The sequence below is a fragment of the Anser cygnoides genome, chromosome 1, assembly GCF_040182565.1.
Source record: "Anser cygnoides isolate HZ-2024a breed goose chromosome 1, Taihu_goose_T2T_genome, whole genome shotgun sequence".
Lineage (NCBI taxonomy): Eukaryota > Metazoa > Chordata > Aves > Anseriformes > Anatidae > Anser > Anser cygnoides.
The window spans coordinates 86,313,472-86,334,731 of NC_089873.1; the positions used below are offsets into that span (position 1 = coordinate 86,313,472).

Genomic DNA, 21,260 nt, shown 5'->3' on the forward strand with positions numbered 1-21,260 from the left:
CAAAGTAATTCGTTGCTCAAGTTATTTTAGGGGAACTGAGGCACAGCTAAAGAAAACACGTCAAAACTCATGCAAATTATTTGTTACATGGAAAAGATTTAAACCTGCATTTTTCGTAATTATCCCTCAAAAAGTAACTTTCCCCTCAAGGTGCATCACGAGCAGGTGTTCTGGAGGGACAGCTCACCAGCCTGCAGGCATCATGTGGTTGTGAGCAGACTATGCCATCACTAGGCAGAACAAGCGTAACTTGTTATGATTCCGCTGGATTGCAAGACATTTCAAATAAGTAAGTAAGTAAACAAATAAAACAAACAAACAAACAAAGAAAACCTTTTCACCTTAAATACCAAAACAGATTTTGCAGGAACAGGCCACATGCTGCCTCCTTGGCCCAGGTGGTGAGAGCAGGGCTTTTGATGAGAGGTTGCTGACAGCCAGGGGGCTTCTCTGGTTACAGGCTGCTCAGCACCGCAGGCTGGCAGCCTCAGCCGGCACCAGACTCGGCCGTCTTGGTGGCAGAGAGAAGCTGTTGTGATGGGCTCTGAATTCGTGAATCTCACCTCTGCAGGAGGAGGAGCAGCTTGCTGAAGCTTTACAGTTCTTAAAGTTTTATGCTTAAGTTTAAAGGGTTTATACCTAAAGTTTTTAAAGTTGGGCCAGAGACATTGGTTTTCACTGTTAAAGCAGTGCAAAGCTCCTAATTCAGTTTATTTGTGTCTCCTGAGGTAGTTGGTGTCTTGTAAACTGAAGATAGGATCTGACACTCCATTTCCAACTGAACAAAAGTACTTAACCGTGTTTTAAGTCCCGTTTATTGCATACTTACTTGCTTTACTGAATCAAGGGCTATAGCATTGGAAAACTTGAAATATCCACGTTTTGTTTTATAAGCTCAGCCTTTCAGAATCACTCCTTGTTTTTCAGATGAATGTGTTATCTACTAGTTTCATTTCAAGAAAGATTGTTACAGATGGTTGTAACCAACATTTTGCTGACTACATTGCATAGAGGGTTATAATGAGCAGAATCACATTTTTAGGAGTGCGTCTTTATTTTTAATGAGTTTATGCTCATAGAATACTTCAAAGAGAAACATCATGTTCCTTACATAGCTGTAATGTAAAGGGAACAGACTAGGAAAGAAGGAAGGAAGGGAAGAAGGAAATAGACAATGAAAAGCTGCTCAGTAGTGACATTTGGGAGAGTTGTGCTAGTTCCTGCTTTGTTTGGAACCTTCTTTTTTTTCTTTCACATTTTGTGTCTCTGCTTTCCTAGAGAGAGAACTAAGTTTTCAGAGACCTTTTAAGAGGAAATGTAATTTATGAACCACTTCAGTTAAGATTGGATGCTGAGTGATGTGGGCTAATAAGACAATTCAGAGTGAAAGGACTATATGGAATCTCTCATGCAATTAAAATAGAATGAGAATTGAACTGGGGAAGGAAGGGAAAGTTACTTCTTGGAGTCACCAAATAAGAGATAAAAAGAATATTTCTAGAACCAAAAATATCATGAATGCTTCCAAGCACTTTTTCCAGATCTGTGGCTAGAAGGAAATCAGTTTTAACCACTGAAGTATGAAGGTTTTGTCCTTTTAAGACCTGTATAGAAACAAGGGAGTTCTTTACAACAAGGATTTGGAGGGCCAGAGCTCTCCTTGGGCAGTGCCTTGATTTCCACAGAGTGTCCTGGTACACCTAGTGGGCAAAATGGATGTTCAGCAAGGACAAACATGATCTTGTAGACAAGAAATATCCATTGTTTGGCCAGGAAAAGAGTTTTATCTTTTAAATTAAGCCGTAGTATTTTTGATTTAGAATTAATTTCTTTGTTTTTCTAAGAGTTGTAAACCTCAAGGAGCTATAAGTCATAAGAAAGAACAGACCTGCTTGCCACAATTAGTTGACCTATGAATATCCCCTTATTTTTTCCCAGCCTTTCTTTTGTACCATAAGCTCTTTAAAAGGCCTGCAGTAATGTGGTGAGTTACGGTTCTACACATATTGCAACTACGACTGCAAGGAGATGTGCACACTAATTGGAGAAATGGCAGTGTCATTTTCTATTTTTCCCTTGAAATTTCTGTTGTTTCTTTGTTGGATACCTGCTTGGGATTTTTCTTTATCAAAAGGCCCTGAATCTCAGAGTTTCTGTCTAGAAAGAGGCTTGCATTTTGTGAGCAGATGGCATATAGTTTGAAGCTATTAACATATTTTGTAGGATTTTTCTGTTGTTTTTTTTTTTAAAGTTCTTCTCAAGAACCGTTCCAGCACACCGCTTACACTTATTTCCCCAGCTGCAGACCTTTTACAGCTTTTCAACATCAGGAACGTAGCTCAGGCTATGATTAAATTGGGTTTGCCATCTTCAAATAGTGTGAGCACAATCACCATTTAGTAAAAAAAAACATGGCCCCATTATTTCTTAATGCCTTGCTTAACAACTTTAAGATTAGCCCACGTCTCCCATGCTCCCAACAGGCAGCACTTAAGCAGTGAGTAATATTTCTGTCTGCCATAGTCAAGTAATCCCAAATGTAAGTAATTTACAGGATGGCATTTGGGACTGTTACAAGAGACATATTGTAATATGTCACTGAAAATCAGCCTGTCTTTGCACGTTTGATCAACAGCCAGATGGAGGCTTTTATCGCATTTATTTAATCTGAAATATACATAGTAATTACACTGGACCTCTGATTTTTTCAGTCCTTGTGGCTGTCTCAAGAGAAGGTAGGAAATGAATCTGTCAGATGCAAACTAGTGTGGATGTGACCCCCGTGGTAGAATCCGTATGTATTGCAGCTAGCGGTGCTGACAACTGAGATCACGAATGCTGCTAGAAATGAATGCGTGCTGCTGAGTTCAAAAAAATAGGCCCATAAACCCAAAACTGCGTAGCTTTATTTTTTTTATGAATACAGAAAGCCTTTAGGAAAACAAAGACAGACCTTATTTGCAGCAAATCAATTACCAATCAATGGTAGTAAGAGCAAACAGTCTCTTACTAATAGCTGGATGGTATTTAACTTCAAGGCATCTGAAAGCAACGAAGTCTTAATGTTCCCAGAGGAGAATTTGGTTAAGATATCGAATTCCATCAAGCATGTCATTATTAAATGAGGAAAATATTGTTGTTTCCATTAGTATGGAGTTGGCATAAAGAATGGATAGCATTCAATTAAACCACAGGCAAAAATTCAAACAAATTCCAGGTAGTTTTATAGCTTGGACAGAAACTTCACTAATGGATATCGCCATTGTCCCAAAGAATTTACATAGGATTTTATTCCCTAATTAAAATGGCTATAACAGATGCCTTAAATGTTAACAGGAGTACTTACCTTCCTATCAATAATTTATTCGTCTTTTCTGTTACTCTGTGCATTACAAGAGACTGTCTCTGCTAATGTCTCTCACATCTAAGTTTCTGAGATGAGCTGGGTCAGTCAACAGCCTCCTTTGGATCAGTTACCCTAACCGCAAGCATGCCTGGCTAATCTTCTAGAGATATATTGACAGATAAAATATGCTATTAACTGCCAAAGAGGAAATTCTGTTACAATTACTCATACTGAGTAGTCCCACGACAGATTAAATTGTTCTTCAGCATGAGTAAGGTGTCAGATTCTGGCTGTAAGTGGCTGGTTTACTGGGGTGTTTTGATGTCGTTATAGGCTTATAATTATTGTAATCTGATTTGGTAAGGAAAAATTAGTATGACAAGCATAAAGAATTCATTTGAACAATAGGCTTTCTTCCACCGCAGAGTAAGTTTTAATTAGAATTGTACTTCAATTAAATTGAAGCTGCCCTTCTTGTTTTTAAAACTCTCATGAATGGATTCAGTAGAATGTGCCTTGTGCAACTGTGAATCCGCTCATGCCTCTGATCCTTATACAACCATGCATGTTCACTGCTAACTTTGTCTGCTTCTCTGCCTTACTGGTGAGAAAGTCTTCTCTCTAGCTTCTGCCATCAGGAACAGCTGTTTCTCTACCTGCACTTCATTGAACTTCTCCATTTGTTTTGTATCATTCCTCGGCTGAAAGCATATCTTCCTTGCACTGCTTTCCTGGGGTAGTGTGTATTATTTGAGCTGTACAGTGGTACTGGTTGGCCCTGGGAATCAATCTGTGGTGGATTCTGTATAAAAGACAGCATAAATCAAGATGGCAAAAAAGTCACCTTGGAAACCTTTATACTGCTTTCTAGTAGGCTTGAGCTACTGGGACTTCCTTAAGGTTAGCAGAATTACCTTCTTAAATGCTTTGAGGGATTATCTTTTAACAACCTCTCCATAGTTAGTGATGAGTAGTTGTGACAATGTGTTGCTTCTCATGGTCAGTGAAAGCTAAGAGTAGAAGAGACCAGGAGAGAGCCTGGACCCAGCCCTGCAAGAGGTGCCTGTGTCAGAACGCTCTGCTGAGCACCCACCCCTTCCCACACAGGCATCTGCATGTTCTGCCTAGCAGACTTAAATCCATGGGCAGTGACCAAAGGCCACAACTGTAAGGTACTACAAGGAAGAGAGCAGGAGAGTTCATTGGCACCTCTTGTCTCTGTGTTAATTAGAGAATGGTTCATTATTTATATAGATAATTAACTTCTGATGACAGGAGAAGGAGTTGTGCACATACACACACCTACTCCAGCTGGTGCCTGTCCTTTTTTGTTGATGAAGAAAACAGAAAAGAGTGGGGGGATCCTCCTGTATTTATTGATGGAAAGTCATCAGGGGAAAGATGACACTTACGAAATGCAGTTTTCTCAGAAAATAGGAAGTCATGCATCTTTGACTTTCTAAGCAGGGTTGGCACTTTCTGTCTCTCTTTCTCTTTCTCTTTCTCTCTCTCTCTCTCTCTCTCTTTTTTCTCTCTCTCTCTCTCTCTTTTTTTTTTTTTTTTTAGTAACTAATAGGCTGCAGTTTCCAAACTTCAGTCTGCTCTGTTTTGTTTTCTTGTTTTCTGCAATGGAGGGAGGCACTGAGCATTCTGGAACTTAAGAAGAAGACGAAAATTAAAATGCTGGAAGCAGAGTTAAGCCATCACCTGTCTGTTGTTCTGCTGCCTACAGATGACTCACTCAGGGAGAGAGATTTAACAGGGAAATTTTAGTCATCTGTGCCAGTTGTCTGTTTCTCTATATTCTCCCATTTCAGTAGCCAGAAGTTATAACTGGACAGGCTGCAAGTATTTCTTCAAAACCTGCTGAATTCACTTCATTATCCTCTACAGAAAGTAGGATGAAGGAAAAAAATTGCAGATTTTAGTGCTTTTTTTTTTTTCTTAAGACAAAGTCTGAAGCAATTAATGAGTTTATTGAAGGACAAAAATACAATGTTGTCAATAAGAGAATTCTGCTATGTGCTGTAATTAGAGGAACTGTTCCCTTCATGAAACTGGAGCTTTTAAAGAAACCCTAAGAAAAGAAAAAGAAAAAAAATTTAAAAACTGTGTCAATGAAACAAAACACAAGACACAAAATCTGGAACAAGGCTCTAAGGACCCTGTAAAATAGTGTTAAACTTTTCATGTCTTAACCAATGTAGATATACAGCTCTCTTATTAGCATTATATTGCAAAAAACAAATATACAAACAAACAAAAAAACACATATTTGCAAAGTAATAGATGTGGGTAATGTTTGTATTTACCTTGGATAAGGGCTCCTTATTTACAAATGCACCCAAGAAAACCTTGCTCTTTTTACCTCCACTGAAAGAAATCTTAGATTCATAAGAACATGAACTCTCAAAAGAAGACGTAGATTCAGCTGCTGAAACATTAGTGTGGGACTTTAATCCTTCTGGGATGTGGGCTCTTCTTAATAGGAATGTATATATAATTCAATGCTTTGAAAAAAAACAGAGGCAAAATGTGCCAAATGTGCTACTGCAGTAATGTGGGAAGAAAAGGCTATCAATTCTTTTGAAGGTTTACAAGTAAACTTTTTTTTTCTGCATGTCTTCTCTATGGTTGATGATGTCCTCCTATTAAAATAGCAGTTTATATATGCTGTATATTAGCACACTGTTTTGTTCTTCTTTGCTTCAGGCACTGAAGGAAAAAGAAGCCTGTCACATATTTTAAGTTCAGAATTGGTTAATAACAAAACACATTTTCAACAAATTTCACAACCAGCCCCCTTGGGCAGCTACTCTTTGCAATTTAAATGAAGGTTTAGAAACTTTCTTTTCCCCCCTAACCATACTTTCACAAGTTTCAAGTACATGTATTGTAGTGGTTAGTGGCATATTACAAAATGAGATTAAAAATACCTGTTTCAGCACTCCAGGCCAGGCAAGGGAAATTGAACTGTGTGATGCCCAAATTAAGATGCTAAAATGAGTAAAATCTACTCACCAGCATTTATCACATGCAGCACCCATGCCACTATTCCTAAATCAAATACCTTGTCAACTGTCAATACAGTCCTATCTCTTATCCATATTTGTGAGTAAATTCCTATCTTGGTCTTTTTTTTTTTTTTTTTTTTTCCTGCTCGAGTTAGACTAATCATTGTGGAATTATGTATGTATGTATGTATGTATTTACTTACTAGTATTCCCCAAAGCTTACATTTATGGAACAATAAAAAATTATACAGTCCTATGGTTGAAACTGGTGGATGATATTAGCCTAAATACATTTTTAAAATACAAGTTTATTCTATAGGCTGCAGAAAGAAATACTCTCTAGTTTCCAATGAGATCGTGCCTCATGGTTGACTGACTTTTAAACTGAGTTATCCAAATGCTACAGTGTGAGCTGACCAATTATAAGAGAAGAAGGAATAGAAGCAGGAAGGGTAGGTATGGAGGGAAGGAGAAAAAGGTGATGTGGGAAGGGCTGAGATGTTACAAATGGCTCCTAATCATATGAAAAGCTTCAAAAGGTATCTGTGTCTTATTAGACACCAAAGAACTCACAATGGAGAGAAACCTTTATTGAAAAATTGATTCTTGGGCACAGATTTTGGATGAAGCCTTTGTCTCTATTAGGGTTTTTCCTTCCTGTAGGTTCTCTGATATTTGATGAGGTCTGAGTTCCTGCAGCAGTCCTTTCAGGACAGTTACAGGAAAACAATGATCTTGAGATCTATACTGTCTCTTAAAATTAGTTGTAATTGATCCATGGTTCTTAAGTAAGTAATTTGAAGAGAGTAAAAGAGCATGATCACACGAGCTCTCTCTCCTTAGGAAACCAAGCTGAAGTGCAGAGAAATGGGGGATATTTCTAATATAATATTTCTAATTTAACTTATACTTAGTGGTGAGCTTCAGAGGACCCAAAATGGAAGAGCCAGAGTTCCCTGTCCATTACTTGCTTGTTTCTGCATTATATTGTCCTGCAACTAAGGCACTTAAAAAATACTTGCACTTAAAAATATTCATTGGCTTCCACCACACATTCTCACCCTGCCCTCATCTGCATCAATTTACCAGCTCTTCAAGTAGGGCAGAGCTCTTATTTATTTATTTATTTATTTATTTATTTATTTATTGGGGGAGTGGTGCTTTTAGGGTCTCCCCACCCCTAAATACACATTGCTTTACTGACCTGATTTTGAGCCAGGCCCTTCAGACAATGGCTTTGTCCAAAGCATGAAGAGTTTGCAAAGTGATAATAAGCCCCTGAAGCTGGGGAAAGAAGCAGAAGTCACTTGAAGAGATTTTGCTGCCATAATTGTGACATGATACCATACCCTAGGATCTCTTGCTGGAACAGTTCTCTTTTGCCTAAGTAATGGATTGTTCATGAAATTAGTAAAACTAACTGTAGGCTGCTGGTTTCAGCACTTGTCTGAGAAATGGACATTCCTGTTCTTTTTCCAGCCTTAAGGAACAGTAATTTACAAATAATATGTCTGCTTAATATGACCTCATTTTGTGAATGCTATTTAACCTCCAGAGCAAATTAGGGCCTTTACTTCCAATTTTTATGTTAGTAGAAATGGTCAGTTTAAATCATTATTTTGGATCCCTCAAAACTAGGTATGTTGTATTCAAATTGATTTTTGTGTAACTGTTCTAGTTCAACACCAGAGCCAAAAATACACAAAAATAAAGTTTTACAGTAAAAGGGACTACTTGAGCATAGTCCCCAAAATAAGGAACCATTTCAGCATTCACAGATGTGCTTGTTCTCCCATGGCTCGGGAAAGGGTTATCTGACCCTTTCCTGCAGCCTGCCCAGTTAAGTCAACTATGCATAAATAAGAAGGAAACTTATGCAGGAAGGAAATGAAATTAGATGAATAATTACCATATACTTTATGGAAAAGCATGAAAAAATGTTTCAACATTTCTCTGCTTAACTAATGTGTGAAATCACATAAAAATATTTTACACTGAAACTTAGTCATCAGGTCACAAAATGCCCTTATCTACTTACTTAATAGGTGTAAGGTTTATATGATGTTTCACTCCTTAATGAACGATCCCTTATTTTTCTCTTACTCATTTTAAGTACGTTATCTCTGTAAATCTGTGAACAAACGTTAAATCCCAGAAGTTGAAAACAGATGGAATTTCGCAACATAAGCAATCAGTATTATGAAGGTACTTCCTGCATTTAGGACAGAAACAATCAAACAAACAAAAATAACTATGAGCTTTTGTGTCATTTTCTACTGCAAAATTTTCTTAATCTCTTCGAAGATTGAAAAAAAAAAAAAGAGAAAAAAAAAAGATCTTTGAAGACCTAGTCTGATTAAGAAATTTGAACTTCATTGTCTCAGTCCATGAGTATTGTTACTTCCTGTGCTCATGCAATAAAAAACAGTCTATATTTTTAAAAGGAACAGAATGATTTTTTGTTTTTCCTGGAAACAGATGAATTATAAGTATTTATTGCATAATTAAGATTTCATTTACTTGTTATATGTATGTGGCAGGCTAAGATTTACATGGTAAAGCTCATGAAGCTTATAATGGTAATCTAAAAATAATCCAAATAATTTTTTTTGTCCTTGTTTTTGTTTTTGTAAAGCAAACTTTGCAGTGGTCAGCACCCAAATACATACTTAACACTTTCACCAACTCTAATGGGAGTTGGTAATGAAAATGCCCAGAACACTTGGATAATTGTATTTCCTCACTGTATAAATACCTAAATACAAAATGACATATTTTCTAAACTGCTATATTTCTACCTTTCAGATACCATTCAGGCACTTTTTGACATAGTAATTATTTATGAGATGGTAGATAGTCCCAGATCTATAATTCACTCATGGGGCTTAGGTCATTTCATGAACGGCAAATGTATAGTACATTACTCTGTATGCATAATGTAGAGCATATTTATATTTAATGTTAACATTATGTTTCTATGAGGATAATATTTCTATGAGGAGCTCTTCCTGTTTATAGTATTGTTTATGTTGTGCAGGTTTTCATTTTGCTGTGAAAGAATGCTTGTTTCTCAAGAAAATGTTGGACACTTTTGAGGATCTTTCTTTATTTCCTTTCCTTCCATCTGTTTTTTCTTTTTTTTTTTCTTTTTAACAAATAATTTTTTTTTCCCTGTGGTAATACTAGAGATAAGTCATGTACAATGTATTTGTGGAAAAATTTGTGTGACAGTATTTATCAATATAATCTTTCCCTCATACCAATGTTAAGAGATTTCACCAGAAATACAATACTACCTTTGCATTCCAATGAAAAGGTAAAATTAATTTTAAAGTTAAAAATGTCAACCTACAGAAACAGTAGAGTCCCATTAATCTTCATTTAGACGTGGGGAACCTTATATTTATGCTAGCTTTATGTAACTTCAGATAGTCCATTGAATTGCATATGTCAGAGTGTTAGCGTAGCAACCACATAACCACCAAGTGATTATATGAAGGTGCTTTATTCAGCGCTGGAAGCCGGGGCAGGTGCCCAAATCTGGCTTCAAGTCCCGTTACTTCCCAGCCGTTATTTATACATACAACATTGCGTCAGGTATACATATTCATTACAGGTTGCAACATCAGCCTCGCTTTTCATTCTAATTAGCTCCCCTCCCCTTTGCACATGCGTGGCGCACTCTGGTGGTCGTCCAGGTGGTCGTCCAGATGAAGTAAGGAGTCTTCCTCTTCGCTAAACTTTTCACCTTTCTATTCGACGCATGCTCTCTCCGCTCCTCGGTTCTGCTTCAACTCACTTCATCATTTCCAGGCCCTTATCCAAGGTCAGGTTGTACCTATTCCCTCCCGGGGTTCCCCTCCAACGATTCTTTTGATTGTTCAATGTACTCCCTAAGTTTCCAGTATACATAGATTACTTGATAATGTAAGTACATTTAATAATATTTAATTATACTGTATGATCCATCACCTGAGAAACATTAATAGAACATCCATTCGATTCTCCCCAACACTAACAAGAGGAGGAGTGAGGTCCTATATACAGGAAATCACCTGAGGAAGAAAACACAGAGGCATATTCATCACAGTGTACTGTGAGCTTTTTTATCTGTAATGTTTATTAAAGCTCACAGAAGAGAGATGTGTAAATCTGAGTATTGAGCTTGGACACTTCAGTCAGCTTTTCAAGAAATGCCTCCAGATAAAGTGCCATGCTAGTCTTTCTTTGGATTATACTCTGCATCAGGAAGTATATTATCCCTCAAAATACCTCCTTTAATTCATTAATTTTACTGCTAGTATATTAGCAAGTATATAGGACTATTAGTGAGAAAACAAGTTCATACTGTTCCTGGCCTGGTGCTGAGGAAGAGTATCTCCTGCACCTTGCATGCAGCAGCTGGGGATGTTGCTGCTCCTGAGTGCCCAAATTTGTGCTGCCTTATAGCCACAGGGAGCAGGTTTACAGCAACTTTGCCACAGGCATCACAGAAGGAGGAATTTGCTAGATGGCTCTAGCAGGCTGACAGTTCTGCAGCAAGCTGTCACCTTCCATTTTCTTAAGTCAGCAATCACCTCCTTACTCGCCATGGAAAGCAGAGCCTCTGCAAGGCTTGGGGAAGGACGGCCCCAAGCTGTGGCTTTGGGGTGATGAGACTTCAGCCCTCTTGTTTCTTTCCACAAGGCTGCTGGCATACGAAGCTCAGGGTCATTTTTGATCACCAAAATAGAGCCAATGGCCTTTTGAACTGATCTTCCATACTCAGCATAGTGAACCAACAGTAGCATCATACCAAGAGGCTCATGGGGACAGAGGAGGAGGCAGGTACAGCTATAAAGTGTTTCTAGCTTTCTTGAGGCCCCTAACAAGTTTGCTGTCATGTCCGCAGAATTGCTGTAGGCATTTCCCGCAAAGTCCTCTTAGCAGCCGGAAGAGAAACAGCTGGGAGTTGTGAAGCCAGCAATAAGTGGAGAAGCCATGCCTCATGGATTCAGTGACTGTGAAGAGCAGAACGTGTCTATAACCATGGACCACACTGCTCTGTGCTCCAGCAAACCTGAAAGCGCATTTTCAGTCTGCCTGACAGTTTACAAAAGGAGGGAAAAGCATGCTTCTTTCATTTCATCTATATAATGCTATAATTATATACATTTGTGTGTATATAGATATATTTATGCATCTCATCATAACACAGTGATCCCGGTCAGCAGAACATAGTTATGGTATCACAAAATCACAGTTCCTAGGCATTACCAGAGACCATTTAGTCATCTTTACAGGGTTGCCCTCTTTTCTGTGTAATTATTTTTCCTGCCTTTCTCTTTTGCAAAACAAAGAAGTTGTTTGCAAACTATCCGTAGAATATAAATAGCTCCTATAAGGGAAATGCCCTTGAAGCAGTGTGTGTAGACTGACGGCAACATAGAGAACATGCTAATAGCATCTTGAGAGAATTACTATTACTTTGTAGCAGAGGCATTTTCATTAAAACAGCAATTTTAGCAGGATCCTTTGATTGATTTTTTTTATTTCTTTTGCATATTTCAGATGAGTCAACAGTCAAAGGTTGCTGGTTCATTATTCAAAAGCTCCAAAGAATCACTCATCCATAAGTAGTGTCATTTCTCCGTGATTGCTCTTTTGCAACTTCTGTAAAGCACCAGCTAACAGAACAGACAAATGACCGGCAGAGAAGCTTGAATCTGACAGTATTCACGGTAGCACCCTGCCCAGAGTTAGTAAAATGAAGCTGCTAGTACACTGTTGTATATATTGCAGCTTGTTCAGTTTGGGCATTAATAGAGTATTCACAGTAAATTCTCAAACTGAGGATTGAGAGTGAATGATGATCTTTCAGGTTGCCTGATACCTTTATCTGACCAAATTCATGCAGACTCAGCCATGTGCAGAGGAACTTGGCAAGGCTGCACTTTATCTGCCTTTTTATTTCTGGTGCAATAGGATAGGAATGAGAGGAAGAGAATATATAAGGGTTCCCCACTGAGAATCAAGTCTATAAATTATGTATTATGCAGACACTATTCTGCTGATGCTATCTGATCCCCAATTCTCAGCTCCTTGTTTTTCCTTCTATAAATAGCTGTGGCCAGGTTTTCAGTTGTAAAATGACGAGGACAAAACCAAAAACCTTTCCCATTTAATAACCTCTGCCAAAGAAGAAGAAGGTAATACTTTTCATAACTGTGATGTCCTCAGGGTTTTAACAATCTGGGAATACAAGCAGCACTATGTTGTTGATAAGATACTGGTAGTAAAAATGGGAATAACCATGCTGAATATTAAACAGAGAAATGCCCTATTTTCAGGATGATCAGTATAAAACTTGGTATTGTGAATTTTCCTGTCAGTTTTTGTCTGTATAGGACCACTTTTGGTTTTTGTTTCTCCCTCTAGATCCAAATGCTTTGGCTGGACAGACCGGACCTGACCACGCTCTTATAGGAGGAATAGTGGCTGTAGTTGTCTTTGTAACGCTATGTTCTATAATTCTCCTCGGTCGATACCTGGCAAGACATAAAGGTAGGATAGATTTAGTGGAACTTCAGTCCCTTTTGGAAGCAAGGCATGATTTCACCTGGGAATGCTGTTCCCTTTCACCTTCCCCATCTACTGAATTATTTGGACAAGCAAGCTCAGTTCACACTCTAGTCATGAGTGAAGTTCCTGAATTTTTATCCAGTTTTTCACTGGACTAAGGCAAAGGATATCTAGTTACATGCCCATATCATGAGTCAGTGATTTAGAGAGACTAAGAGACAAGATTGCCCCTTGGTTTTAGCCTTTAGCTATAGGCACTTGATTAAACAATTTCATAATTTTAACTAGTAGATCAACTCAGCAGTATATATAAATATATATATATAACAAGATAATAATATATCAATATGTAATAATATATATTTATATTACATATAACAAGATTTTTCTTGTGCTGATACTTTAAATATTCATTTAAAAGATAGTTTGAAATACTGATCAGGAATTTTTAGATCAGTGACTCTTCTACTAATAGTCCTACCAGAATAAGGGTATCATTCCTGGGTCAAGCTTTACTTTAGTCAGAGATTTTACCTTAAGAACTCTGTTCCCTTCAATTTGAATCTTCACTACCATCAGAGATAAGAGGGATGGAGTGACACTGCTTTCTGACTAAGCCTCTCTATGATCCCATTTTGACCTTGTTAATTCCAAAATCATTTTGTGAGATTTAACCTCTGAATGGCTTGCGGACCAGTTGTTAAAACTCAGTTGATTCCCATACCAGCCCCCCCCCCCCCCCAAAAAAAAAAAAAAGCTATGAAGAAAGGATTAGTGTTGGCAGTAACTCATTAAATTTCACTTTAGGTAGGATAATCATATGGTGAGCAGACCTAAGCTGATAAAAATACTATTTTGATTGAACTGTGGGGGGGAAAAATAAGCTAGTGAAAATGTGTCTCTTTTGTTTACTTTTCTGAATGAAAACATATGCATCTTATGCCAACATAAATCATACTTTCACAAAGGAAAAAGGCAATTGTGCACAATTATTTTTATTCATACCCTGAGCGTAAGAATGTCTGTGATAGTATAATACGAGTGGGTTTAATTAATGAAACTACCTCAGTTTTGTAATTCTCGGAAATGACCGTGATACAATTAAAGTAAAATTAAAGTAAAATTAAAGCATAGATAAGATCATGCAAAATAAAAGTACAAAAATCAGTGGCTATTAAAAAGAAAGCATTTATGAATATCTAAATCTCCAAGGTTGGTTTGATTTTAATGGGTACCCATTTGTCAAAATAACCAAGATTTTATCATTTATTGTATAATTGCAAAATATATTGCATATTACTGCAGCTAGATAAAATGGACTTTTCTTAAAATATTTCCTTAATTTAATGTGGATATATGTGAATTTGTGTATGTGGATTACCAGTGTTAATACTATAAATATTTCTTAGACAAATTAGAAACTTGAGCATACTGGTATTATTCACACTAAAATTGTGTAACAATATTTGTCCATTCATAAGGCAATTGGAGTATTGTTAGGAATGTACTTCCTATAATACAGTGTAAAACTAAAAAAAAAAACAAACACTAATCTCTTTTTTTTTTTCTCTTGTTGTGCTGATTCCTATAGGAACATATTTAACAAATGAAGCAAAAGGAGCTGAAGATGCACCTGATGCCGACACAGCCATTATCAATGCAGAAGGCAGCCAAGTCAATGCAGAGGAGAAAAAAGAGTATTTCATTTAGATGCAGAGCTAGAATCTTGGGAGTTTTACTTATCAGGCTGACTGCTGGAGAAAACTGGCTATCATTTTTCAAAATTCATTTCTGCCATCTTCTGCTATCTCTATTAACTTGCATACCTGCTATAAGTAGCCAGTTTATGCCAACAATCAGCTGTTGACATCCTCATTCTATAATTACAGTATCATGCATAAAGCAGGACATTTCTTATTGCCTAAAATTCATGTCCACTGCTCTCTTAACATACAGTGCTTGAATATACAGCCTTAACAATGTTAATCATCATCTTAATTCAAGTTTTCTACATTTTTAAGTGTTATGCAGCTTTCTTCTTTTTCAGTTTTCTTTTACCATGGTCCCTACTAGTATGTCATAGAACAATATTCATAACAAATACTATTAGGTAAGGACCTAATTTACTTACAGAAAAAGTTAAGTCTAAGATTAGAGGTTTACAAAAAATGTTTTATACATGTCAAAGAGCAACTTGTTTTTGAGACATATGCCCTAGGAAATACAAACAGAAGTCTTTGTAGAATAGTTTCTTGTATGCTTGGATTTGGTGGGAAAAAACAAACAAACAAAAAAAAAACTGTCCACTGAATTTTTTGTTTTGCTTTGCTTTGCTTTGTTATGTTTTAAATGGTACCTTGACAACAGTGCCATGTTTCAGTGGTGAAAACATACTGAATAGCTATACAAATTCTGCAAAGTTAGATAATAGTGCTTGATTTGAAACAAATTTGTCCTGCCCTTCTGCTTGTTGGAATCACAAAGATTAGAGGTTGTTTTGAGTAATTTTTGTTTTTATAATTTATTTGCTTCACATGGACTCACCTGCCTACTCAAATTTGAAGTGTTCATGGGGCACGACTGCAAGACATTTTAGTATTTGTATATAGTGCATATAATAAATTTAATGAAACATTATTTGATACATATTTAACTTTTTTGGCAGTAGCTAAGTCAGTCACAAGTAAGCATTTTCTAATGTCCATTATATCCCTTTAAATATGACTCAAAACAATATTCTGAGTAGATAACATGTATAAGTATTTTTTTGTCTGTATGTCCTAGCACTGTTCAGCAGCAAACTTTTCTAGTTCTTGTTAATTTCTTCTTTGTTATACAATGGAAGCACAATGTTATATGGAAAGGTAGTTTTAAGCTAACAACCAGTGCACAGCCTCAGGTTTTAAATTACAACCACATTTGATTACTATCCTTAAAAAATACTGTTGAGTTGCAAAAATTCTCAATTTTTAATTTGGCAGTTCCAGAGCTGCTTCTCTATGTTGGTTTGCCAAAAAAAAAAAAAAAAAAAAAAAAAGGAAAAAAAGAAAAAAAAAGAAAAAATAGAAGTGTTAAAACAAAAGATATATGTTTTGTGTATACAGTAAATGGACTAATTCTTTATATTAAATTCCTGTCTATGCATTTTGTGAGGTACAAACTTATGTCACCGTGAATGATAGAGAATTCCTGCCATGCTTTTAGCTCCACAGTGAAAGTCTCTGTTTGGATTATTTCTGATTTTTTTTGTGTAATTGACAGCTGAAAAATCACATGCTCTTAACTACGACAACAAAACACTATAAGCCCATTGGCTTATTTCCTCTTCCAATGAAGTAACAAGGTTGCCATATCAGCTCTTGGTAATGATTCTACACTGAAGAATGCAAGTTAGTCTCAGTGGAGTTTGTTGTACTCCTAAGTTTTGCACCTTTGACAAAAGAATATTTCTCTCTGGTTGCTGTACTTGTGAAGCCTAAAAGCATGATGGTCTGCTGTAAAGGACCTTCTCCTGGGATTTTATTTTTGTGTGGGAAAGGGAGAGTTTGGAATATGACATCATGTAGTATGGTAAAATGGAAGATAAAGGTGCTGTCAGATTATTTATCAGAAGAGTATAAACCTTTTAAGGACAATATTATAGTATTTTAATTGTTTTTGTTGAAGCATTTATCTTGTTAATTTCTAAGAAAAAAGGGTGACGTCAATCAAAGCAGCACTTTTTTTCAAAATATACAGACATAAATAATATGATGTGGTTGAGTGTTAACATAATAAATCATATACAGTATGACATTTTAAAGAAATAAGTCTGCATTGATGTGATTGCATGCTTGTTTTTACAGTTCACTCCATACCCATCTGTGGAAAAATGCAATAATATGTTAATATAATATGGTAGTTTGAGAGAACCAGGTAGGTGCTACTAGACACATTGAAAACTAGTATAGGTTTACAAGATATTCATGTCTTTCAAAACATACACATATAAGAAGGCTGGTAAAGGAAGTCATTCTATTTGGTACCAAAAATATGGGTTCTTGACACTACTGTAAGTCCCATTAGCTATAGTACAATATCACATACTATAAGGTTTTATTTCAGGACCTGGGGCCCAACTCAACTAAGCATCTAAGCACATGCTCAGCGTCAGGCATGGGAGAAGTTCCATTGAACTGTAAGGCACTATTCTAATGCGTAAAAAGAAGTGCTTCCCTGGACAAGGGCCTTATTTGCTCAAGTGGAATTCCCCACAGACGTGGTATTTATGCCTTTTTTACGTTCTTCCTAGATCCAGCTTGCTTGAATAGTAGGGTTATTACTTGAACCATTTCCCAACCAAGGTCAGGCAGGACCTTCAAAAGTAGGATTGCCCTTGGGGTAATTGTTTTGAACCATTTTCTCCAGTGGCATAAAAACAGCATTTAAATTTTGCAAAAACAGATATAAATTGGACTGTTGAAATGGATTATTTCATTGTTTTTTAATTGCAGTTTCTCACATGTGCGGGTTTTTAATGCAGTTGGTCATCCGTTGTTAGCTTGTACCTTGTGATGTCGCTTACATCTGTGCAAAGCAGATGCAAAAAACACCACAACAAGCAGTCACAAATGACAAATTCTGACTGGGTAGCACTTTACAAGCCTATCTAGTCCTCACAGATTTAAATTACTACACCAGGTGTGAAGAGGCATCATTCTCTTATAAGCAGAACCATGACTCAAAGCAAAGAATATTCAGTAGGCTGTTTTTTAACCAGTTGTCTGTTTCCTTTATTTGAGATCCCATTCTGAAAGTCCCCTTTGATGATGGTTTCAAGGTATCTAGCAAATGCATAAAATGAAGGCTCTGAATGGGAACCACATTAGCTAAAATGTTTGTGACATCTTCTCCCACACGCACATGCAGAGTAGCTTTCTCAAGACCAGGTAGCTAATTTCTGCCAGTGTACTGTTTACAGTGTCAATTGCTGATTATTTCTACATTTTAATTTTTTTTTTTTAATTTAATTTTATGTTTTTCCTAATGCTTCAAGAATAAGAAAGTGATGCATCAGAAGACAAGGGGTGCATCCTCCCACTCTTTTAGTGTCAACTGACAAAGCAAGAAACGGTTTAAGGAACCTGATGTTTAACTTGAGGCTCAGAATTTAAGCTAGAACACTTTAAAAAGCTTTCACATTACTTAAGGATGGTTCATCTTGCACTGAGATTCCCTCTATAAAGGAATACGTGAAGAAAACCAACTTTTCTAAATAAGACATGAAAGTTAACATCTTGTGTATTTTCATTACAGTATAATATATATATAACTATTTCAATGAAAAAAAAGGACAGAATCATCTGTAATTATGTAATTCATGATTGTAACAGCACTGAAGTTACCATGTACGCACATGTACAGTAGCTATATCAACAGCTACAGCGTAGTTACATGTACTTCCCTGTAACATAGCCGTTATAGTGTAATTTAGTGCCACTTATTGTAAAGTGTTACCAAAAGGAAAACAGAGTTCTTACCTTTACAATTCCATTCAAATTAAAGGTAAGTTTATAAAATTAGCACCATAAATCTGATACTACATTGCTTAATTAAGGAGGTGATTTAAATCTTCATGTTCATGCTGCAGCTTCCCCCACCGCTTATCCAGACTCCTCCAAGTGTCTGATCTCTACACTCCTAGGAACTGGTAATCTGTGATGAACATACCAAAAATCCAGCTACTTCAACTTTAATTGAATAAGCTGCCTAATAGAGAAAAAGGAAACAAAAAATATGTGAGTAATGCTTTTTATTAAGTGGCACAAAGTACACACTAAAAACTATGCAAAAATATAGGTAAATACAGTGTACTTACATGTAAGTATCTTGTACTTGCTGTGTATGGATATTGGAAAACCATGTAATTATAATATGCATTTTGATTATTTCAAGTAGGGGGACAACCCCTAACAGTCACAAGGAATACCTGAAAGGTACATATACAAGCAGTGGATATCTTAATGCAATATGTGTAATTCCTCTACAACTAATTTATAAAAATGCTTATACCACTTCTCATTCCCACTAGCTTTAATTTCCATCTCTTTAAGGCCCATTAAATACCACTGAAACACCTTTAGGCAAAGTAAGACACTGACTCTGCTAACAAATTTGCTGCCAGCATTCTGTGTGACTGGCAACACTGTTCAGTAATCTATATCTGGCTCAACAGCACAAATTTCCTCTTCTTTTCTGTCCTCAAGGGAGCCTAGTATGTTAAGATGCTGAAATATGCTGCCATATGCCCTGGTATTTTTAGCAGGAACAACAGAGAAAGAGAGAGAGAACTGCGTTCTCCTGACCCCTATTTTGCTGAATCACCTCACCTGGAATTTCCACTACTTGCTCAGTAATGCCAGGCAATCTTAAGTTGTAAGTACCAAATGCTTCCATCAGAGCACAGAGGATGCCTTTAATGATAAAGCTAACGTTTTGTAAACATGGAGTTTAGTATTACTGATCATTTTTATTCTTGCCACTTTTCCATCAGACCCTACCAGAAGGAATGCACTGAAAGACAGATAAAGGCAGATAACACAGAATAGCAAAAGAAGAAAAGAATATTGTAAGCCTTTTTTTTTTTCCCTGCCATTACTATAACCCTCCTTTGTGTCATATGTAACAGGCAAATAGATGCATTTAGCAATTGCCATTAGCATTGCTCTGCACTGTACTATTCCTAGAATAGGACATCTACCTCTTAGTCTATGAGATATTTATATACATTTTAAATTACTACTGAGTGTTTGATGTAGTCTTGAAATAAGATAATTATATATATTTTTTTCTGCTAAAAATAGAAAGAAAATATTGCCTGGGTTCATGATACTTGCCCTATTCTTTACTAATTTTGGGATACTAAGAGATTATAACAGGGCATAAGGACACAGCCTCAGCTGGTATAAATCAGCTTCACTCTATTGCCTTAAATGTGTGGCCAATTTACACTGGCTGGGGATTCATCCCAAACAGCTTAAAAATAAACTGCTATAACACATCAATATTTAGTCAGTACTAGACAATGACATGCAATCCAACCGCAACACATTTCTTTCCAGTAAAAGGCATGCAATTTTGAAGAGAAACTTTTTTAAAGCACATGCAAGCTTTTGAATTAAATATGCAATACCAATACTGTTGAGATATTCTGGGATGTCTCTTACTTATATTTAAACATAATATTGCTGGAGCATGTTTACATTAAAACATTCAATGCATGGGGGACAGGGAAGGACTATGGGAAACAATAAGAAAATTAAATGGACAGAGCAGCTTTTGATGTCAACAGAGCAGAGTAGAAACTCTTACCAGAAGTGGCACTTCCTACATGATTTCCTACATGATTGTTCAGAGTGGGTCTGACCTATTACGTCTAATGCAAATGAGAGTTGTCTACTTAGTGCTGAGAGAAGCTAGCACAGTTCCTTCCTCTGTCGATGAATCTCACACAGCACTCTGCACTTGCTTTAACTCAGGAGGAAATAAGGGTACAAACATGGTTTAACAGCACACTTCTGTATCGCTCCACATTTTTGGGATGCTCTAAGCTTCATGTGCTTCTAGCAGCCCTTAAGGGAATTCTTCTAGCATCTAGGAATCACCTTATTTCCACACCATGTTCATTTTCTTCAGCATTGATTAATGTACACACAACCAGACAGAAGGTGGTGTAAAGCCAGTACAGTGTCCCTGCAGTACTAGGGGATTCCTGTAGCAGGGTTTCTTTCAGCAGATGGGAGGAAAAAAAAACAATTTTTTTTGACTTCTGTGTTTATCATAGATCATCCCTCCTTGTTCTGTGTCTTAAGTAATTTATTCTCTGCTGGCTAAAAGCAGCAGTCTGATTGGAATGGAGGTAGAAAACAAAGTCTCCCTTCTGAAAGAGGCAGTCTGTGTTACTATTGGAGAAAAGTTTGAGGATTAATTTTTTATTTTTTATTTTTTTAAGATTTCAGATGTACAGCCAAGCCTGTTGGGGTCAGCACTTCAGCACTTTCCCTGTGTTCAGGGTTAAGCCAGCAGTGTTTCGTATGTGAGCTCCGATCTCACATTTCAGCACAAACTACACACAGCCTTACCCTGCCCTTATGCATAGTGCTGAAAATCACTGATACTATTTTCTTCTAGATACACTCATTTTTTTAGTCCTATTCTACAATGAAACCATAGAAGGGTCTTCATAATACATTCAAAAGGAGGGTTTTTATAAAGAAAATAATAATGAACGTCATAAACTGTTAGTGTTGATTACTAAGAGGAGAAAAAATTTTAATTGCTCGACTGAATTCTTTAGTACT

At 36.7% G+C, this 21,260-nt stretch overlaps 1 protein-coding gene across 7 annotated transcripts in view; it reads left to right on the forward strand.

Moving 5' to 3' along the window:
* Positions 1–15,558, forward strand: part of CADM2 (cell adhesion molecule 2) — a 666,627-nt gene extending 651,069 nt beyond the window's left edge. For 6 of the 7 annotated variants that reach the window (XM_048071686.2, XM_048071688.2, XM_048071687.2 and 3 more), the window contains 2 exons: positions 12,778–12,903; positions 14,513–15,558. In XM_048071686.2, coding sequence (XP_047927643.1) covers positions 12,778–12,903; positions 14,513–14,631 — 245 coding nt within the window. In that variant the 3' untranslated portion in view covers positions 14,632–15,558. Of the gene's footprint in view, positions 1–150; positions 309–12,777; positions 12,904–14,512 lie in introns of those variants that run through there. The other variant, XM_067001482.1, reaches the window with a different exon arrangement.
* Positions 15,559–21,260: the final 5,702 nt, after the last annotated feature.